The sequence below is a fragment of the Mixophyes fleayi genome, chromosome 3 (genome assembly GCF_038048845.1).
Source record: "Mixophyes fleayi isolate aMixFle1 chromosome 3, aMixFle1.hap1, whole genome shotgun sequence".
NCBI lineage: Eukaryota > Metazoa > Chordata > Amphibia > Anura > Limnodynastidae > Mixophyes > Mixophyes fleayi.
Genome location: NC_134404.1, coordinates 245,204,835 through 245,229,398, shown reverse-complemented (window position 1 = coordinate 245,229,398; position 24,564 = coordinate 245,204,835). Strand labels below are relative to the sequence as shown.

The window sequence follows — 24,564 nt, the reverse complement described above, 5'->3', positions numbered from 1 at the left end:
TATATATATATATATATATATATATACTACTATATATGTACTATACTATATATATATATACTATATATATATATACACTATCTACTACACTATATATATACTATACTCTATCTATACTACTACTATACTCATACTATATTATATATATATATACTATATACTATATATATATACTATATATATATATATATGATACTATATATATATATACTATATATATATATATATATATACTATATCATATACTATATATACTATATATACTCTATATACTATCACTATACTATATATATACTATATATATATCCTATATATATACTACTATATACTATATATATACTATACTACTATATATATACTATCTATATATATACACTATATATATACTACTATATATATACTACTATATACTCATATCTATATACTATATATACTATATATATACTATATATACTTATCAGCTATACTATATATCTATATACTATATACTATATATACTATACTATATACTACTATACTATATATACTATATACTATATATACTCTACTATCTATATACACTATACTATCTATATATACTATCTATACTATATACTACTATCTATACTATATCATACTATACTATATATATACTCACTATATATATATTATAACTATATATACTATACTATACTACTATGTATATACTACTATCTGTATATATATATATATATACTATATATACTATATATATATACTCATACTATATATATACTACTATACTACTATATATACTATATCTATATATACTCTATATATACTACTATATATATATAAGTACTATACTATATCTATATATACTATACTATATCTATATACTGTATATATCTATACTGTATATCTATATATACTATCTATATATATACTATATACTATACTATATATACTATATATATATGACTATATACTATCTATATACTATATACTATATACTATATGTACTATACTATATGTATACTATATATACTATCTATACTATATATATACTATTATACTAGTACTATATACTATATATACTACTATACTATACTACTATACTACTGTACTATACTATATATGTATACTACTACTATACTATATATATATACTACTATATACTATATACACACACACATATACTACTATACTCATACTACTACTATATCTCTATATATACTATATACTATACTACTATATACTATACTATATATATACTACTATACTACTATATACTATACTATATATATATATACTATATATATATATTACTATACTATATATATATATAAGTACTATACTATACTATACTACACATACACACTCTATACTCACTCTATACTATATATATACTATATACTATATATCTATATACTATATGTATACTACTATATATACTATATATACTATACTATGTATATACTATACTATCTATACTCTATATACTATACTACTATACTACTATACTATATATATATACTATAAGTATATATTATGTACTACTATACTGTATACTACTATACTATACTATATCTGTACTATATACTACTATACTATACTGTATACTATACACACCATACACACACACACTACTATATATACTGTATATATATATATGTATATATATACTATATATATACTATACTATACTATGTACTATATATAATACTATATATATATATACTGTATACTATAACTATATATACACTATACTTATATACACAACATACACACTACCCCACGTAATATTTAACCATCCCCACTTGCCCACTTCCCCAAAGCCACACCCTCAACTACTCGAAATAGCCCCTTCACTACTCAAAGATTATCACTCCCCCACACATCCCACCTCTAACTGCACGATCAACTATAATGCACTAACTACTAGCCTTATACTCAGTAGAGTACTATGTTATCTGTATTAATTGCTAGTAATAACTACATATCTTGGTATATCGTTTTGGTATTAATATACTTAGTACGTTAACCGATAGCTTAGTTCCGCTTTGCGGCATATGTATACTACACTATGTCTTCTGTAAGTTTAAATTAAGTTTGTTGAATCCGGATCACATGATCAACGTTATGACGCTGAACGCCGGAAGACGCCCCTTGTGCGCATGCGCAAGATGGCGCAGCGCACTCTATTTAAACCTGTGACCAGGAGAGTCACATACTATCATACCTCCTGAGGAAGTCTTGTTAAGACGAAACGCGTTGAGATTTGGTGCATTGTGGGATCTTGTGGACGTTTTTCTCCTGTTGTTTGGAGGCGCGATTTGAGGTCTGGACCGAGCTGCTTTGCACCAGAGAGTGTTTTTATCGTGAAATACAAGTAAAGATACCCAGATAAGCCTGCTATATGATTATTTATGTAAGTGCATATCTGCATTTTTCTGAAATAAATGTATGACTATTCAGCATTACACTATGTGAGTTCTCTTCTTTCTATAAATCTGGACACCACTGAGTATATGTGAAGTTTCAACTCCAGACTCCATAAATGCTGTGTATAGCATCTGCCCTATATATATCTAAGGGGTGAAAAGGTCTACTTGTGGAGACATACTTGTGGAGACATCATTTATATCTACAGATAAGCCTTAAAGATCTTTTTTCTGGTACGCACATTATATATTGGTGTGGTGTAGGTGTTTCAGAGTGTTATTGAACATCTAATCTACTGAATCACCCTACTATCTGAGTGTTATACAAATATATTTTTTCTATACCCACTTGGTTCACTAAGATTCTGACTTTTGGTACACTTTCTGTGTTGTAATCATATACAGTATTATACTATGTGGTGCCCTTCCCCATTTGTTTTGTTTTTGTTATAGATTTTTTCCAGTCCACCATCTGGCTTTGTGGGAACTTTGGCTGCCTCCTGAACATAGGATCATCAGTGTCTATGTTGGACTTTAATTTGAACATTTGTGTCTTTCCAGAGTTACGCGCTGTACTATCTATTGTTTTTGATAACATATGTGTGTGTGTATGTATATATATATAATTATACACACATATATATATATATATATATATATATATATATACATATATATATATATACATATATATATGTGTGTGTGTGTATATATATATATATATATATATATATATATGTATGTGTGTATAAATAAATATATATATATATATATATATATATGTGTGTGTGTATATTGTGTATATATATATACACACACATATGTATATATGTGTGTATGTGTATATATACATATATAATATATGTGTGTGTGTATATATATATATATATATATATATATATATATGTATATCTATCTATCTACACACGCATACATATTATATATGTATATATACATATGTGTGTATATATATATACAATATACACACACAGACACACACACATATATATATATGTATGTGTGTGTGTGTGTGTATATATATATATGTGAGTGTGTGTGTGTATATATTAGGGAATTTAGACTGTAAGCTCCAATGGGGCAGGGACTGATGTGAATGAGTTCTCTGTACAGCGCTGCGGAATTAGTGGCGCTATATAAATAAATGATGATGATGATGAGATATATATATATATATATATATATTACAAAAGAGAAGGGGCGCCAGAATGAGAAATCTGGCAGAGACTCCTCACAAACCATGTTACAGTAGCACAACTCCAGAGTGAGTAAAACAAGGTTAAAAACAGCTTATCTGTACTGTCCGCGTGCCATGATGGTAGATCCAACAGGGCAAATTCTGCCCAGTGAGCCCACAGTATACACGAGTCCAAGGACAACCAGCAAGCCATGTGCCCGACGCGTTTTGTCTTCTAGTTGTAGACTTTCTCAAGGGGTAATACTTAGAACAAGAACCATACAAGCTTAATTAGTTGAGTACATACACCAGATCCAATCGTGAAACGTTTCCGGGTTGTAGGCGGGATTCCTGCAGTCGCGATATCTGACTTCCGGTATCTCAATGGTTTGAAATGTTCCTCCTCAGAGCAAGCAGACCGGGTGTGTATGTCTTAGTGCCTTTTGCACTAAAACAGAAGTATGAAGTATGTATGTTCTGGCAGCCATTGGTACATATGTATGTTCTGGCAGGATTTGGTGCATATGTATGTTCTGGCTGGCAGTGATGGGATGAAGTATGTATGTACTGACAGCCATTGATGCAGTATGTGTTTTTGGCAGACAGTGGTTGGGTCTGTCTATCTGTTGTGGCAGACAGTGGTGGGGTACAGAATATATGAATGTATATGTTTTGGCAGGCAGTGATGGGGTGCAGCATGTACGTATGTTCGTTATGGCAGGCTGTGATAGGGTGCAGCATGTATGTTGTGACAGACAGTGGAGGCGTGCAGTATCTATGCATGCATGTTCTGGCAGTCAGTGGCGAGGTGCAGTACGTATGCATGCATGTTCTGGCAGTCAGAAATGTGGTACAGTTTGTACCACATTGTGCTTATGTGCTTTCCACCAGCACCTGCAGCACTGTAATCATCTCCTTAGTCCTTAAATTTGAGTCCTTGTTGATCATACTTGCCAACTCTCCCGCAATGTCCAGGAGACTCCCGAAATTCGGATCGGTCTCACGAACTTCTGCAAATTTCCCGCATTCCGCAATTGCGGGGATAAAATGACGTGATTTGCAGTGAATCGCCTCATTTTGACCCCGCGCCAAAATGGCATATTTGATGCGGGGGTGGGGCCAAAATGGCGCTTTTGTCTGCGCCCCGCCCTCTCCCGCCTTCTAGACACGCCACTCTCCCGGATACAGGTTACCAAAAGTATGTTGTTGATGCTGGTCACCAGTGAAAGCAGACAGACTTTTATAGAGATTCTGACAGAAATGCCATGAGTGAACCAATAAGTAAAACACAGCCCACAGCAGGCAATGAGAAGTGGGTGTATATAGATTATCTGCAGATTCTTTGCAGTACATGTCACTTGTAAAGAGGGACATGTCAGATGCTAATGTCCAGATACCTCACATCTACTCCCCACTGTGATCACCACTGAGTGTGATCAGTACAAGTACCACCAATTACTTTTGAATCAATTAACTGATGTCACTGAGGGGCAGGAGGTTTACAATGGATTCACTAACAGCTGTCTCAGGGAGAGATTAAACTCTTAATTGAGAGCAGTGTCTGGGCTAATAGTACTACAGGGTGCCCCCCCCCATATCCCAAAAACACTAACCAGCCCCCCTGTGGCTAGAAAATGTGGGTAATTTCTTCAGCTCAGAGATGAAAATCCCTTAGCCAGAGACTCAGCCATGTTTGTGCTCTCAAGTGAAGCCAGTCTGAGTACACCCACCACAAACCTCTAACTGACATGTGCAACATTAAGAAATCCCCTATCTGTAAAATGGGGCATATTTTACCAAATTGTAAAAAAACTATAACTTTCTCAAAATTTTAAACCCTCAAAGGCACTCCTCAGCCCTAATAGCTTTCTTATAAAACAAACCCCAAGTCTTTAGACCTCCTGTACACTGAGTTACACTCTCCCAAAAAAAAACAGAAAAATGGTGACTTCTGCAAAACAGGAAGTGGAAAAAAAAACGGTGAGATTTTGAAATTTAGATTATTCCTAATTTGTCATTTTTTATTCTTTTTTTTCTGAAATTTGGCATGCGGCACCTGTGGACGGTTCTCCATTCGCATACCAAATTTCAGCTTAATAGCTTTAATACTTTTTAAAATGTAGACCCTCAAACACCATGGCCCCCCTCACAGATTTCCAATGTCAGAATGTCGTTTTTTAGATGTAACCTTAATATAGGGGCACGACTGTGCCCTTATAATATATATATATATATATATATATATATATATATATATATATATATATATATATATATACATACACACATATACACACACACATATACACAAGCACACTAATATATATACATGTGTATATATATATATATATATATATATGTGTGTGTGTGTATATATAGCAAGCTTGTTACACCAACTTCACGATTCATACCTTTTTGCTAAAGAGTCTGGCTCTGTACTTCCAAGCAGTATTCATTTTTGTGAAATAATCATGACCGACCATGGGATGGCATATTAACCGCTATACAAATGTGAATCCTTAAACAAAGCTTCTTTTCCACTTCCTAAACTTAGGGGTATATTTACTAAGCTGCGGGTTTGAAAAAATGGAGATATTGCCTATAGCAACCAATCAGATTCTAGCTGTCATTTTGTAGAATGTACTAAATAAAGGACAGCTAGAATCTGATTGGTTGCTATTGGCAACATCTCCAGTTTTTCAAACCCGCAGCTTAGTAAATATACCCCTTAGTCTTTAGAGTGGAGCTTTTATGATCGTATCTATTTCTGACAGCTGTGGGAAGGCTGAAAAAAAGCGCCATGCTTTTTTTCACTCTAAAATGTTTCCTCCATACTAATTATTCATATGCTGTTGTGGTACACTAGCTACAGTATTATAAAATGTATTTTTTATTTTTCATTATTTGCAATTGCACCTGATAACAGGAAAAAAAAAATTCCTAATATAAAAGATTGTTTACAGTGTTTTATAACAGAAATGAGGTTACCAAACGTCCTTTTCTCATGCAGAGAACAGAAGTGTGAGGCAGTCAGCAGATTCACTAAAGCAATGGATGATGGTGTGAAGGATTTGCTTACTGTGGGTCAGGAGCACTGGAAACGATGCACAGGACGTATGTACACACTTATGTACTTAATATAGTTTACAGTGACTTATCATAACTCTGCAAAATCGAATCCATTTTTGAATGAGCAATATTCTCTTTAGATCGTCCTCTCCACCAACTGACTCAATTGCTATTATTTCTAACATATATATGCTAACATATTTCCAGCTTTTCTCATATTATAGAGATTATGCAAGATGCTGCAAGAAATCCATAAATCAGAATGACAGCATTGTAAAATATTTTTCATTAAAACAAATGTAGTAAGCAGTGAAGTAATGTATAATATATTAAATTTTACATGGCACTGATTTCCATATTAATATATCAAAATTACAGATCATAGAGGATCCATGATTTTGCAGCCTGCTACATTAGTAAAAATTAAAAACAAACATACATATAGGGGCAGATTGAATTTAGCAAAAAATGCAACAATGTGTCTCTGCAGCAGTCAATGGAGACATATGTACAGGAGGAAGTCAGCAGCCAGGGAACTGAACGCTATAACCGACAGGGAGGCTAAGTCCTCCCTGCCTTAAATACATAGACTGCCCAATCAGATCTAAGGAGGTGCTGAATGATTTTAATCAGCCACCTGAGGCTGTAGAAACATAATTAATTTAGACTGAACCTGCACGCGGCTGCCTCTATTACCGGGACGCAGAGCTGTCAACAAGAGTGTCCCGGCCGTTCCCACGATGACGGCCGGGACCTAGAAACCAGAAGTGACGCCCTGGCTGTTGCTATGACAGTCGGGACGTAGGCAGGAGAGACGAGCCGCGGATCACCGCAGTTCATAACATGTAGAAACGGTAATAATGTGTGGTCTGTGTTGTTCTAAAGAACAACACAGAACTGAATCTGCCCCATAATGTCTAGCAATGTGCACATCCAGCGGCACATCACGGCCTGTGAATGCCCTCCATAAAATGAAAGAAAAAAACACATATGGTGTAATGAAAATGCTTATTTAATTTTAGCCACCCTGATTATTATTATTTCTCATTTTAGTAAATTTCAAGTCCAATATTTAACCAATTGTGGCTATATGTGTACAGGTAAAAGCTTTCTTATAAGCTATTGCTATTTTTTGCAGTTAAAACAAATAACGTCTTATCTGGCAACCCAGCACCAATCCATGGGATATCCGATTTTATATTTGATATCCCAAATACCACTTATTCTTTATAGCATTAAGGAGTACTGTTGGAGAGATGCCATAACTTGAACAAATATCTGTATGATTTTATTTGGTATTGCAGATAAAATAAGTAAAATATTAACAAAATCTTTTTTTATTAATCTATTTCTTCCTAATAGCACTTCCCAAGGAGTATCAGAAGATCGGAAAAGCTTTGCAAAATTTGTCACAAGTTTTCGGCACCAGTGGCTATCTAGGTATCTCCTCTTTGCATCATCATCATATTTGTTTGCTTCTGATAGTTGTTTGTGTATCTGACTTTCAGTGCTCTAATTGATAATACAAATGCTTGGGAAATGGTTCTTGCTAAAGCTTCATGTTGAGTAAATATTAGTTGTCAAATCTTCTGCTCCACAGGTGAAACTGATTTAAACAGTGCTATTACAGAAGCTGGCAAAACGTATGAAGCAATAGCCAACCTGGTGGAAGAGCAGGTAAAGCTAAACACGTAAGATTCTGCACTGATGTAAAAGTAACTTCCATTTTTGATAATATGCTTATTCAGCTAGTAAAACCCCTATTGGGCATCAATATATATTTCAGAATATTTGCATTATTTGCCTGACTAAATTTGCCAATATAGGAAAGTAAAAATCAGCTTGAGTTTAAATCCAAACATTAAAATATATGAAGAAATACATGTTAGTATTGTTACAGAAAATAAACAATCTATTTACTTACACAATGTAGATATTGACATGTATGTAAAAAACTGCTCTAAAATCTTCCAGTTGAATCTCACAATTCTAAGTACATATAATCCGGTGGGGAAACCAAAAAGGGTGACTTTATAGCATAAAATGTTTTCATAACCATAACCATGGTTTAAACCATAAGTTCATACAACATCTCTAAATGGTATATTCCCTTAGGATAAAGTTAAATATTAATAATCATATATCCATATATTCCTGGGTATAAGATAAATCCCAATAGGAACAGATAGCAGGTATTTAACCAGACTCTTCTGAAACGTGGAGAAAGATCCCACATAAAGGTTGAGATAGTACTTGCCTTTTCCACACAGTCCATGCAGTGATAGCTTGACCTCCTGATGTGGTCTTAAGGCTTTTGATATTAATAATAGAGAATACCTGGAAACCCACTGTAACACACACAGTAGAAAAAGAGAGATGTGTTCCATTTAAATTCTAGGTTGGCAAACTGCAAAACGGACAATTGTATTTGAAAAAGGACGTTCTGCTATACAACTTCACCTGGTAATCTGAGATAATTTGCTACCTTGCAAAGCAGGGTTTTGCTGCTGTATAGTCAAATCAATATGCAGTAGATTGTGGCAAACCTATTCCACCTAGTCTGGACAGGGACAGCTCGACCTCCCGCTGTAGTCTCCAGCTCTTTGATATAGACAGTAGATAGTGCTTTGAAGCACACTGTAGTGCATAGAATGAGAAAGACATGCAACTCCCTTGAAATGGTGGGTCAGCAAGGCCTGATTATCCAATAGGCTGACTAGGCTTCAGCTTAGTGTACTAGACTTATGGAGGGGGTGCATAGTTTTGTGGGTGGAAAATTGTGACCAGGAGAGGCATAAACTGAAATAAATTTTAAAATATAATACTTGTTCTCCCAAGTAAAAAAAAACATTAAAAAAAATGTAGTAAGGGTCTAATCCTGACATATTTTCATGGTAAAGGCTGAAGACAATGGGCCTGATTCAGTAAGGTAAAAGAAAAGGAGTAACTTTTCTCGTGGACAAAACCATGTTACAATGCAAAGGGTGCAAATGAGTTTATTATTTTGCACATAAGTTAAATACTGTTTTTTTTTCATGTAGCACACGAATACTTGATAGCTTTATTTTTACACTGAAATTTAAAGTTGATTTAGGACATTCCCTACCCCAACTATAAATCTGCAATTACATTTTAAATATACCTCCTCTCTACTGCATCATGATTTTACCAAGGTAAAATTACTTCTTTTTTTTGCTTAATGAATCAGGCCCAATGTGTAATCTTTTTAGGTGCTTGAGGAAAAGAAGTAGCAAATACAAAGATGGAGACAGATGCGGAAGTGCCAGTCCCCTTCACATATTCAGCCACAGTATCGCTCATTCACTCCTCTGTTCTTCTATACAGTTCTGATTTTAATTAAAACGAAATGAGTGACAGATTGCCGTGACCTTTTTAAAAACCAAGTGGAGCCGAGTTTCAAAAACATGGGACTGTAAACATTGATGGTAGTGGGGGGGGCGTAAAGGAAGCCGGCTTTTAAATGAAGGACGAGTTTCTTTTGTACCTGTCCTGGCTTGGAAGTGGAGGCGGTGCTACGAATGCATTCGCCTAGGGCAACATGACCATTAATTAGGTTGGCATTATCCGTACCGGGTACTTGTGATACAGAATAGACTGTTAGTTATCCAGCTTTATCTAATATTCAGAGTTACAGATAATTAGCACCAATCCGTCACAAATTGAGATTCCGGTATTGAATAGCGTCCCAATTTAGTGTATACGCTATATGCACACATTAATTGGATTTTATAAATAATTTTCTAGCAAGCATCGGTATTCTTGATGCGTTTCATTATAGTAACTTCTCTAGAGGAATAAATTTACCAATATGCATTTATGGTAATATATGCAATATGTTTTTATTGTTATTGCTTATTTATATCTATGCAATTTTCATGGGAAACATATTGGGGTATATGTATGAAAATCGGTGCACAAGAAACTTTGCAAAAAAGGTGCTGGAACCTATAGCAATCATATCTTATACTGTATTTACTCTCAGCTTCTAAGCTGTACTAAATTTGTTTTTTTGTTATCTGTTACTGCACTTTTGGAATATTTCAGTGGTTTGCATTGACCTCTGCATTTTTCTGGTTTTAAACTTTTCTGTATATTCATTTTAATTCATTCATTTCAGAATTCTCTGCTCATATTTTCTCGCACCCCATAGAAGTGCACCAAAAAATTAGCGAGCTCCCTACTTTCCTCCCTCCATCCAGGCTGGAAATATTTTAAGCTGAACATCGAGGAAATATTCAGCTGCACCTCACGCCACCTCACATCAATTTGAATCTGCCCCAATGTACTTTTTTATGTATTTCTAATGTGTTCATTTGAAACCAACAAATGCATCTTTGTCCTGACCGTAAAAGTATTTATATAGTGGTTGTAGCCCCTCTTAAATGTCTCTTCGCCAGTGGAGATACACATAGAGGCAGAATCATTTCAGTGCGAGGTGACGTAATGTGTCCCCGGAAAAGTCCACACATCGTGTCAGAGTTTTTACAGAAATTTCCGCTCATTTTTCCTTGCGTCCCATAGAGTTGCACAGAAAAATTTGTGGAAATTTCTTACTGTAATAGCCGGCAATAGGCGCATCTGAACATCGAGGCGATGTTGAGCGGGACCTCATGCCGAATTGAATCTAGAAGACGGTGCTTATCTATCTTATTTTACTGGGGAAGTGTCAAAACCGGACTGCAGATTTGTGCATTCACACATAACCATTGCTAATGATGGCAAAACAGGCATTTTATGTTTTGCCATTTAAGCATTTTATCATTACCATTTTAGACATTAAGAGCTGTGGTATGTGGCTTCCTCTGTTGGAGAGAGGGATGGATGAAATAAAACATCACACTCTGCTTTTTTTTTTTTTCAGGCTTACACTGAATGGTACATTTACATTTATGCTTCATATATAAACATTACAGTTTTAGATTTTATTTGGTTTTAAACTGTACCTGCTACCAGTAATTCTTATAATATGTATCAGTATACTTATAAATCACACTAGTAATAGGGTCTCCTCAAGAAAAAAAAAATGTTTTTGGTATAATTACAAAGAGTAAAAAGCATCCATCATAGCAAGACCAATCTTGCAAAAATGCCTCAGTCGTACAAATGAAGCCCCTCCAAATTATAACAGCTCTCAAATATTACTATGTACCCTGTACACCAACCCTATTGATTTTCTCTCAAGCTAAGAATTTCTGCAGAACAGGGGAACATTCAGCGCTTAATTCACAGACTTAGAATGTATAGATGAACAGAATGTGGAGTGCACTTTTTCAGAGTGGACAAAGTGTATTGATTGGGCTGGTATTTGGAATTATCTGTGTAGATTGTGTCTCAAGTATATACTACCAAATAGTATGGTCCTCATATATTATCCATTTACAGTTATAATATGCCATTCGTGGAAAAAGAAACTTATATGTATAGTTTGCATTGGTCCATAGCTCTCTTAAAACTTGTATAAAGTATATTTATTTGGTATGCCTTAACTTGGAAGAACTAGCTGATTAAATACAGGGGCATATATTTGGTTGCACTAATTATGTGGAAGAAATTATGGGACGAATTAAGTGGGAAAATGTTACCTTATTTCACCCACTATAAAATTGCAACGAAAATATATTTGTCCTGGGTAGCCTAAAATAAGAAATTTGCAGATTATCCAAGCACCAAAAATGGCCTGGTTATGAAGGGACAAAAAAACTTCCAGTCTTGACGTGGTTTATATGCACCATTGTATAAACTTTTACAGCAGAAATACTAAGCATAAAGTTTTAAAATCTGCATTTCATTGTATTTGCCTAAAGACATCATATGTGCATAGAATAGAATAATGTATTTTCTGGTTTTCTTTCAGCCAAAGAAAGATCTTCATTACCTGATGGAAACCAATACTGAGTACAAAGGTTTTTTGAGCTGTTTTCCAGACATAATCTCTGCTCATAAGGTGCATTCGAACTTTCATTTCCATTACATAAACATTTTGTGCAGTGCTAGCTCTGGAGTTTTCCTGTGCTTCACTGTGTATTCATGTGTTCTAGCCGAGTTCCTCTTCTTAAGCAAAGCTGAATTAAATTGTATGTTGTATTAATTAATCTACAATCAATAGTGTGAAGTTGTGCAACCTCATGCCTTTTTGTATTGTTACAGGACGTGGTGATGTCAAATGTCACAACCTAGTTGGAGTTAGAAATGAGCTAACTTCCCATGTTTTGTTTTGCAAATTAATTTGAACCATTTGCTCATTAGTGTAATTTTTTGTTGAATCATTTGTTTACATTATTAATTTTGATGCCCACTGTTTTTCAGGCTCTCCCAGCAGTGTTTTTTGTACATTGCATACACTGCCCCAATATTTAAAGGCCAAGATTAATTTTTTAAAATTTTTTCACTGTTTTTCCATAAGCCCTTCTAAAAGAACATAGGCCTAAATGGCAGCTGTATAATACTGGAGCCTGGATCTTATCCTGGAGACCTGTATTGCTTCTCAATAAATTCAGACGTATATGTTTGACAAGAAGCTGTAGGAACAGTAATGACTGGGGTTACAAATCCTTAAAAATAAAATGTTATGTTTTACTCTTCTGCATGAGAAAACTTGTTTAAGCTAATTAGTTTGCGACTCATTGAAAAACCTACAAACTACTAATTTCAGTTAGCCAATTTCTCACCTATAGTAAGGAGTACCGGATATTATTTAATTTAATATATGTGTTCTTAATAGAGATGGGCGGGCTCGGTTCCCCGAGATCCGAATCCATCCGAATTTAGTACTCTCCCGCCCATTCGGATTCGAAATCGAGGCAAAACGTCATTGTGACGAATTCGTATTTCGGAGCTTGGTTCTCGCGAGATTTTCAATGCATAAATACCAGCCTCCACAGCAATCCATCGCCATTTGACAGAGGGAGAGAGCAGGGTTAGGTCACACTGGCTAGATGAGCGCAGAGACAGATCAGTATTTGGACACATTATTGTTTGTATGCAATACCATTGTAATCTTAATACCAGTTTTTACAGCAGTAAGAGGAGGATAGAGGAGGGTTTTTTTTGTGCAATTTCTGGAACTCCAAAGTGCTTTTGGGGTGTCCCCCATTCTTTTGCATTAATATTTCTGGCTGTCAAAAGTCATGTTTGTCAGCAGTCTAAAAAAAATAATATTTAGCACTCCCAAGTGCTTTTGGGGTGTCCCCCATTCTTTTGCATTAATATTTCTGGCTGTTAAAAGTCCTGTTTGTCAACAGTATCTAAAACAATTTGTAGCACTACAAGTGCTTTGGGCTCATAATGGATTCAAAGCAGTCCAAATATGAGCAGGATCAGCAACCAGGTTCTGTCACCAGTCCTGATGGTAGTGTTCCCATTACGTCATCTGGGAAAGGCGATGTCAAACTACACAGTCTTTTGAAATCAGTCAAAAAAACACACCCCCAAAAATAATTTACCCCTTTGAAGCGAAAAAGAAGTGTAACTGAGGAAAATTGAAGTGCCGATAAAAAAAAAATTGCCAACATGCCATTCTACACATGCAGTGGCAAAGAGAGAATGGGGCCTTCACCTTTGTCTAATAGTGTTAGATCAAAAAATGTTACCGAGCCTACAAGTGGTGCACAACTACTGTTACGCGTCAAAGCCGAGCTGCAAGATAACAGTAAGGCAGTAGAGGATAATGTTTGCTCTGAATCACAAATGACACCAATCCCTGTGGAGAGTTTATCCAACAGTGGGATGTCTAATCGTGAGCATTCTCAGGCACACATCAGTTCTGCTGATGTGTGCCTGAACAGCCCGAGTGTAGCCGGTGATACACAAATTGAGAATGCCACTTTGGAAATAGAAGAGGATGAGGGGGAGATTTGTGTAGGCGACAAGGGCGCTAATGAGGATGTTGATGAGAATGAGGTTGTTTGTGTCAGTCCTGCACCAGTGGCAGCAGTTCTGGCACGTGACAAGAAAAAGGTCATTGTCATGCCAGGCCATAAAACAGAAAAATTCACTTCTTATGTGTGGAATTATTTCTACCCAAATCCAGACAACAACTGTATAGCCATTTGTAGTGTATGTCAAGCCAGAGTCAGTCGAGGGAGGGACCTTAACCATCTTGGAACCTTGTCTATGTTACGCCATTTGACGAGAGTTCATGGCAAAGTGTTGGGAAAAGCTGAAAGTTCTTCCAAAAAAATTACAAGCACTCCATCATCAGCTAGGACCCTCCGCTCACCGACATCCCGATGGCTACAAAATACACCCACCACAGCATCCTCATCAATATCCTCAGTAGCGCTTGGAGTCAGTACTGCATCCCACTTATTAAGGCTGGATGACTCCTGCACTATTATTGATTCCTCTGAAGAAAGCGTTAGTCCCACTGCTGCTGCTGGGTTTGAATCGTCAGCACAGAGGAAGGCCAAGAAAAAGAGCAGTCCTACATTTCAACAATTAACTGTGAAACAATCATTTGCTAGGGGAAGCAAATATGACAGCAGTCATATTTGCGAATCACAGACGCCATGTTAGTGTTAGATCTGCGTCCAATATTCACAATAAAAGCAGCTTGTTTTTCACAGTTAATTGAGGTTTTGTGTCCGCGTTACAGAATTCCATCGCAACACCATTTTTCCCGTAAAGCTATTGCACAACTCTACCAAAAAGTGTGTACAAATGTAGAGATTGCGCTGAAAAAATGCCATTCTGCCCACTGTCCACTTAACCACATATATGTGGAAAAGTGGAAGTGGTCAAACCAAAGACTATATGACTGTGACAGCCCACTGGGTTGGTCATTCACTTTCACCAGCAGGAACAGCAGCAGCATGTACACCACTACGTAACATTTGTCACAGGCAGGCCACTCTTTGTATCACCGGCTTCACTAACAGGCATACAGCTGGCAATTTGTTACGCAAACTAAGAGATGTGATTGATACATGGCTTATACCACTTGGACTCTCCCCAGAATTTGTTATTTCTGATAACGCCAACAATATAGTGCAAGCATTACAGCTGGGTGATTTCCAGCACATACCCTGTTTTGCTCACACAATCAACTTGGTGTAATAACCGTGAGGTGCAGGAGATGCTTTCGGTGGCCCGTAAGATGTCAGGCTATTTCAGGCATTCTGCCACAGCATGTAGGAGATTGCAGCAGCTCCAAGAGCAGTTTAACTTGCCCTGCTGCCAACTTAAGCAAGAGGCGGTAACTAGGTGGAATTCCACCCTGTACATGCTGCAGAGGATGGAGGAACAGCGCAAAGCCATCCAAGCGTATTGCACAAGCCATGACATTGGGAAAGGAGGGGGCATGTATTTCACTCTTGCACAGTGGGGAATCCTTTCAGTGCTGTACAAGGTACTGAAACCATTTGAAGTTGTGACGGGTGAAGTGAGTGCAGATTCTGCTAGTTTGAGCCAAGTCATTCCTTTAATTAGACTATTGGAAAAGCAGCTTGAGAAACTGAAGGAGGAGATGAAAGCAAGCAATTCCGCAAAGTATGTTGGCCTTGTCGATCAAGTACTTAATTTGCTTCACAATGATCCTCGAGTTATTAAGATCTTGAACTCGGATCAGTACGTTTTGGCCACATTGCTTGATCCAAGGTTTAAGACCTACATTGAGTCTTTGCTTCAAAATGAATGAGATGTGAACTTTTGCAAGGAGCTATTGCTCAGCAAGTTGTCCTCTGAACATCAAAACTCTGTTACACAAATGTACACGGTGGCACACACTAGTCTCTTTGTTAATCAAATGGATTAACAATTCACACACCAGCATTCAAATAGTTAACATGGTTAAGCAATATTCTTCATAAAAGGTTTGTGAATTTGATAGAGTATCAAGGACAAAACTTATTACATTTTAGATATTATATATAAAGGTATATGGCATTTTGATATAATAAAAAAGAACATATAATCAATGACATGCAAAAATTAAAAGCAATACAGTCAAACACAAACTGGATGAAATTACATACACTTATAATCTGTACACCTGGAAAAGCAGAATGCAATGGACAGTCCTTCAATTAGTCCCAAAAGCTGAAATTTGCCCTCTCATACACCAGGTATTTAAGCATGTTTCACATGGAGAGCAGTCAGGGGGGCAGGGTATATGCTAATATGAGGAAGTAAAATGGCCCATGGTTTCAATTATAATTTGTCCAAAATCTGTGACCTTCCGTACCTTTTTGCGGACATATCACAGAGACGTAACTCACACTCCCACTGGTTATAACCTCACACACATTTACATATAAAATATGATTGATATATGACATTATTAAATATCATTCCAAAAGATAGTTGACCATGGTAGTTTATCTGTACAGTGGCTATCTTCGTGCACCTTCTGCATTTTTTGCTGCTAAGTACAGAGTAGCACACTGATTTTCCACAACATGAAATATGAAGATGTCCTTTGAAGTTAATATTTTCTGTATACATGCATAGGTAGCTGGTATCCTTTGTAATTGCCTAAAAGTTTCTCTTAAGCATATGTTTTTCACTAATTAACATCTAGGTAATTAAATAACCATTCCAACCTAGTGGTTTACTTGTTTTTACAATATCTTAGAGAAATTTGTCTAATTAAGTAGGAAATGACATTAATGATCAGTGGAAATGCAAGCCTGTGATCTGCATATGTTAAGTGAGTGAGTTTCCTGAAAAAATTTCTGAGCTCTCTGATGTGCTGAACCTAATTACCTACCTCCGCGCTGACTGACCAATTGATTTTAAACACTTTTGTCTATGAGGAAATCATGTATTTTCATATCTAATAATTTAATATTTTATTTGGGACCTCAACCTAAAAATATTAACCTGTGTCAGACTGTTAGAATGTTTTTCAATATAGATTGGTTAAAATTAGTACAAACTTTTAAACAAGATAAAGCTTTGGAAATGATTATATGTTTTATATGGCTCAGTAGATGAGAAATAAACAATATGAATCACATAATCAATTCACTGTCATAAAGATAACATAATTCCAATTTCCCTATGGGGTGTCTACAATACCTCTAGAATAAAAAATAACACAATTCATAATAATTATTGATGGAAAAATAAGCATATGTTAATTTTGTTTCTAAGCTATATATTTGGGTACTTAAGTTTTCATCTGACATGCACCAATTGGGCTTGAACTCACTAAAATAGAGCTTGGTAGGCAGCAACTGCGTGTTTGTTTTACTTTGTTGGAACAATTTTGCAGCTCTGCAACACACAGTATTAACCCAGTTAGACCTGAGCTGGCAGTACACGGGGAAACCCTGATTAACATCCAGTTTGACAGCACATGTAGGGCTTCCGGCATCATCGGTCCTAATAGGGTCCATCTGCGGTCATCTTCTGACCACATTTACGATCATGCCGACAATGATTCTTTTGATTTTGACAGGATCTGTGTTCCGCATCTGTGTATTTTTTGGTCATATATTTCCCAATATCGGTTACAATATTGCAGTGTGCATGGCCAGCATTAGTGCTGTATAGAGTCTTACTACAACCATAAGGCACACAAACAATGTATACGAGACTATTTGGAATTGCAGTTTATTATTTGAGGAATGTACTAAAAAATGGACATCACATTTAACTGAAATGTGCTATAATTATTAATTTCTAAGATGCTGGTACTGGATGATTAGTGTTCTTTATTCCACTGTGACTGTGTTTGTTCATTGCAGGCAGCAATTGAAAAAGTTAAAGAAAGTGATAAATTGGTGGCTACTACTAAAATTACACAACATGATAAGTCAAACATGGTGAAGCGAGTAAGCACAATGTCATTTGCACTCCAAGGTAAAGTATATGTTTTTAAATCATGATCAATAGATCTGCTATATAATACAATATAGAAATTAATACTTTTTTTTTATAAAAATCATCTTTTCTCAACTATCTACTTTTTTTTACACAGCTGAAATGAATCACTTTCACTCCAATCGAATTTATGATTACAACAGCTGCATTCGCTTATACCTGGAGCAGCAGATACAGTTTTATGAAACGGTAAGATTTGCTAGCACTCAGCTACTGTGCTATTTGCATAGGAAATCCAATTCAATGTTATTAAAAGCTGTTAATGGAACAAATATTAATATTTTATGAATCACTTATGGCCAAAGATAGTGCCAGATTTACAGGGTAGAATTGTAACCTGTAAAGCTCCTTGCATGAAGCTCCAAATGAAACACAGATTAGTTAGACTAATGGCACGATTTGATGCTTTCAAACATGAGGCAGACACACTGCATCTCACCACACTAACATCTCCCATTTTGTAGTGTTCCTATATGAGTGTGGCACAGCTAGATGCAGGTAGCAAGATTGGGAGACTTGTTTTCTTGAGTCTAACTACGTTTTACTTCATCTGTATGAATTGGAAATCAGAACAACGTTGGATATAATGGGTGGTGCCATTGTCTAGGATTTCATTACTATAAAAAGAGACATTATTAATGGAATGAGCTATAAATGGGTAGTGATAGTAATGGGTTGAGTGGGTCCAGTGTGGCTTACCTGCCTTGTCCTTAGCCACTTAGACACATGCTTTTTTTGCCTAGTTTTATTTCCATATCTGCAGTGGTGTAGTAGTGGAACTATTTAACAATGACTGTTTACCAGTGCCAATTACATAGTATTTACTTTAGACCAAAGTTCTTTGCATCAGACTAAAAACAGATATAATACTAAAATAAAGCTAAATTCTGGGTTTTTTTTGTTTCTAGATTGCTGAGAAGCTGAGAGAAGCACTTGGTCGTTTCCCTGTCATTTAAGAGGTCCAAAACCTAGACCTGGAGGATAATTGGAAGTGCTTTCCCATGTATGATTAGTGGACATTGCAAATCAGTCAGTTGGACATTGCAACCAGGAGGAAAACATAGAACTGTGTAGCTGCAGATGCAGTGTTTACATTGACTGAGATGCTCAAGTTAAAATTAGATATCTTTCCCAGAAAGACTTTTTGCCAGTGCACTTAAATATCACAAATTATTAGATGCATGTTCACTTTCATTTAAAATCAGATCATACATAACATCATGCTCTTTCGCATTTCAGCCTGTTTATTATAAGAGGGCACAGTTGCTATTGAACTGAGGAATCTATATTGAGAAGAGCCCCAAGCTCCCTTTCATACCTGACTTGCAAATGGCTACCAAAGCTGTCTGTTTGATTGGATCCTCATTCTGTCTTTCAATTTAATCTTTGTTCTGACCTTTAATTCATGGGCTTCACATGTGTTATATCTGCTAACACTAAGTATGAATGAAAAAAAAAAAACATTTCTATATGCACTCTGTTTAATGATATCTAGCTGTGCTGAATTTATTGTGCAATCTACATATGATACACCACAACTATGTTATTACCCAGCCTTGCTACAGTTGCATTTGTTTCATATGTTAACTTTAATTAAACTTGGTTGTGCATCTCAGGAAAAAGCAAACTATAAGAGTTTCTTTTTAATAATTAAACAAGGAAAACTGATCTTTCACCAATGTTTATAAATTAAGATTTTTCTTTTCACAGAATTGCCTTTAATACCCTAATTAAAATTCATAAAAAAAAAACAGCTTGGGTGTGATGTAGCACACTATGTGGGCAAGTGTACAATGTTCGCTCCAGGCCCCATTAAGAATTTGGTCTGTTCTATCCTAGCCTGCGTGACCATAACCGTGATCATTGGAGTGATGATGGTTTGTCAGAGGTGACAGGGCACCTTGCAAAGCTTGTTTGATGGCTTTGTTCTCCTTAAGATGATGCAGATGGCTTTTAGATTGTAGGAGGAAATCGAAGCACCTGGAGGAAACCCATGCAAACTTGGTAGGAATCAAACTTATGACCACGGTCTTATGAGACAGCAATCCTAACCACTATACTGCACTTAATGAGCAACTTAATACTCTTGATCTACTCTGTAGATCAGGGTTGTTCAACCTGCGGCCCAGCACGCCTGTAAATGTGGCCCAGAAGGAGTTTTGGTTGTGGCAAGGGGGCAGCACTGTTAATGGAGAAAAAAAAATCCTGCAAAAAAAAGAAAAGAAAATACTTACCTTGCGCTCACGCGGTCACATCAGCTGGTACTCCGGCTCCCTCCCTTGTCTCCTCCTCCGTGCGGTGCTCGCAGTGAATGTCGGGCGTGATGTCATCACGCCCAACATCCATTGTGGAGCACAGCACAGAGTAGTCACCCGCGCGAGAAGAACAATCAGCAGCACAGAATTGGAGAAAAGAAGAGAAGAGGACAGGAGAACAAGCCGATTAAAAGGTAAGTTAAGGGGGATTTTTTTTTTTTATTTCAAGGGACGCTGACCAGTGAATAAAAGTCACCTGGTCCTGGAGCATCATGGACCTTATCTCCCTGCTACATACTTCTACTTGTAATACTAATGGGGCATTATATATTATTCTCTTTGGCCCATTATAAGTTGTTTTCCCTTAACTAACATTGTGGTGTAATTAGCAAAACAGGTCACAATTTGGGGTCACAGTGATGTATATGTCAGGTACCGCAGGCCTGCTCAGGGCACCCTGATATACAATGCCTGGCTTAAATGCACTTTATTAATATTGCATCAAAACAATACAAAAAGTGATTATAGTATAATAACTAGAGAGTATTTTTTGAACAGGGCGATTGAAAGGTAAGTATAGGGGCATTTGAAAAAGTTTTTTTCTCGTATATATATGTTAACTATGTTTTCTATGGTTTTTGGATGATCAGCTATCGTTATTGTTAGTGTATCTTATGTGCGGCCCAAACCAACTCGTCGTCTTCCAATGCGGCCCAGGGAAGCTAAAAGGTTGGACACCCCTGCTGTAGATGCTGATCATCAATTATTATGTACTTGCTTAGGGAATATTAACCTATTTGAAATAAAGCTGCAGCTCAATTATACAAGATGGGCTTGACTCTGTTGCCCTTCTGTTCTAGATGCAACAACATTCCTAGAAGCTTCTTCCTAATGACCTGGGCACACTCAAAAGTGTAGTACTATAGACGACCTACTCAGGGGTTCATTGAGTCAGCTGTTAGCCTGTCTAACATCCAAAACCCCTGATAGTGTCTATTGGGCATGGTGTATAATGTGGCCTTCAAGGTGCACATGTACCCTGTGGCTATTGCTGCACCTCTATGCAAAAATGCAGAAAAAGAAAGCCTCTTCCTTATTTTAAATCACCTGTGAATAGTGCTCTCCTGTTATATAAATATATAAATATATATATATATACCTATCTTGGAGTTAAGTAGATAAATCAATAAAGTACAAGGTTCTCGGGAATTACTCTACTGTAAAGTCAGATAATTGATGTTTTGATGTATTCCACCATTGTCTCGATGTGTATTCCACTGTGGGTTTTCCTAGCTGCAGTCTATGACTGTGGCCATGGCCAATCAAAATCCCTTTTTTTTTTTCCTTCTCACCCTTTTTTTAATTCCCCATTGTGGCGTATGTAATTGATTATGCTTGTTGTTGTATATTATTAGAATCTCTTGGAAAAGTAACCACACCAAGTTTAAATATCAAAAGATTATATCTTTTTCACAACCCCTATTTTCCTGGTTATCCAGTTATGTGTCCAGAATTGCTTTTGATATTGCTGGAGGGTGCACCCAAATACTCAGTATAATTCAAATATGGGAACAGAGAGAGATATCTATCGAGGCACTCTGGGATGTGAATAATAATTAAAAAATGTTCATTTTTATTGGTATTTATTAAAATATGATTTCCATACACATAGCGAAAAATAAAAGAGCAAATATTGTGAAAAAAGTGATATAAAGTGTAAAATAAAATGCAGTCAGAACTGCAATGCTCCACACGCTCACGTCACTTGTAATTAATTAATAAATATTTATTGATTCTATATTGCCGCTCTGATTATCTAGTTATGTATCCGATTGGTATCTGGCCCTGTTCCAGAATGATCTTGTTTCTAAATATCATTAATATAGATATGGGTTGGTAATCATATCATCAACCCGCATTGGGAAAGCGATTATTCATGTTAGTCCCTTGTAAATGTAGATCTAAGTGTTCCTGGATATCTATTCTGGAATATCTGGGCGCAAAAAATATTAGATGGTTAATTGGTACAGAAAATACTCTGTTGCCCTGATGACAGTTATTGTAATCTTGTTCCCTATGAAAAAGCAGTGCACTGAAAACAAGTATAATAGGTAACTTATATGTTACTGGTTAATTATCTGAAATAAGGGTTATCCAATCTTAATTGTAATTAGGTCACTGATATAATGGTTAGGTCCCCATATACATTTATTAGGGATCTCCTAGCTTCAGGGCAAGATTCCTTAAGTTACAACATTAACGGCTAATTTAGCATTTTGTGTTGTCCATTTTTTCTCATATTACATATATTCACAGATACTAGATATAGTTGTTCATATTTTGAACTCTAAGTAAATTGCCCAGGTGTTCCTTATAGATTGTCATCAGCTGTAGATCAGGGATATAGTAAATAGGTATATATATTGGCTGAAATAGTCCCTTATTTCATATACCCGCTATTGTCAGGTTTCTTTATTCACATTTAAATCCATAGTGTATTACACATAAGCTCTCTTATGAATTTGTTTCTTCCCCTATATAAGAGTGCTAGAAACGCTGATAGTCTACTCTATATCCTTATATACATTTCATCATTGACATTCATTATAGAGCTAGAACATATCAGTGTGTATAGAGAGCTATTGGACTGTCAGCGTATCTATTAAAACGCCTTCAGAGCTTTCTCTCTACAATAGCTATTCCTTATAGATTGTCATCAGCTGTAGATCAGAGATATAGTAATTAGGTTTATATACTGGCTGGAATAGTCCCTTATTTCATATACCCGCTGTTGTCAGATTTCTTTCTTCACATTTAAACCCATAGTATATAAGAGTGCTATGAGCGCTGATAGTCTACTCTATGTCCTTATGTACATTTCATCATTAGCATTCATTATAGAGCTAGAACATATCAGTGTGTATGGAAAGCTATTAAATTGTCAGCGAGCGTATCTATTTAAATGCCTTCAGAGCTATCTGTCTACAATCGCTACTGATAGAGCACAGGTATCAGAGTAAATTACAGCGGCATAGAGTGAGCTGTGGAGCGAACGCCGACGTGCATTTCGCTGGTATGCTTTGTCAGGGCAAGACGAACACAATACTGGCAAGTTATTTATAGTGTGGGAGCCAAGCTCCCATATTCGCGTCATTCAGATTGAGCCAATCCAAGGATCTTTCATGTAGGAGTGATTGATAACAGTTCTCACATATCCCTTGCCTGGTCTCGTTTATTTCAAACTCCTATTGGTCGAAGCATGTTTCATTCATTCAAGACACGAGGGCTATCTTGTTACATTTACAATAAGGAATCATAATAACGGATAGGAGGTTCGTATAGTTGTTATTTGAACACTTGCAATATTCTGTAATAATATTAGTATAGATGTATCTTACTATATGGAGTGTAAATATAACCCATATTGTTATATCCTTAATGGGTACTACGAAAGTTCTAAAGATCTGATAATTCTTAATTATAGCGAATTGTAAAGAGGATCATATTTATAGTGAATCTATCTTATGTTCCATTGTGATAAATCTCTCATTAATGAGGTCAAGGTTCTAAAATTTCAGTGTGCTCAAGTATATATGAATACAAATTAGAATACAAGTGAAATTATATAAGAGATATAATTAAATTCATATCTCTATATGAATTAAGTGAAGAGAAAGAAATAAATAATGAAAAAAAAAATATACTTATATTTCCTATTGTGCGTGTCTTAATAAGTAAAAGTGGTTTAAGGAGATAATATATCTCAATATTGTAAGTAAGTGAATATATATCCTATACT

General features: G+C 35.9%; 1 protein-coding gene across 3 annotated transcripts in view; it reads left to right on the top strand.

Annotated features, from left to right (window-relative positions):
* The window catches only part of SNX9 (sorting nexin 9), a 220,193-nt gene extending 200,166 nt beyond the window's left edge, over window positions 1-20,027 (top strand). For 2 of the 3 annotated variants that reach the window (XM_075203369.1, XM_075203370.1), the window contains 7 exons: window positions 6,608-6,711; window positions 8,029-8,106; window positions 8,267-8,343; window positions 12,542-12,631; window positions 18,375-18,489; window positions 18,608-18,699; window positions 19,419-20,027. In XM_075203369.1, coding sequence (XP_075059470.1) covers window positions 6,608-6,711; window positions 8,029-8,106; window positions 8,267-8,343; window positions 12,542-12,631; window positions 18,375-18,489; window positions 18,608-18,699; window positions 19,419-19,466 — 604 coding nt within the window. In that variant the 3' untranslated portion in view covers window positions 19,467-20,027. Of the gene's footprint in view, window positions 1-6,607; window positions 6,712-8,028; window positions 8,107-8,266; window positions 8,358-12,541; window positions 12,632-18,374; window positions 18,490-18,607; window positions 18,700-19,418 lie in introns of those variants that run through there. The other variant, XR_012689719.1, reaches the window with a different exon arrangement.
* Window positions 20,028-24,564: the final 4,537 nt, after the last annotated feature.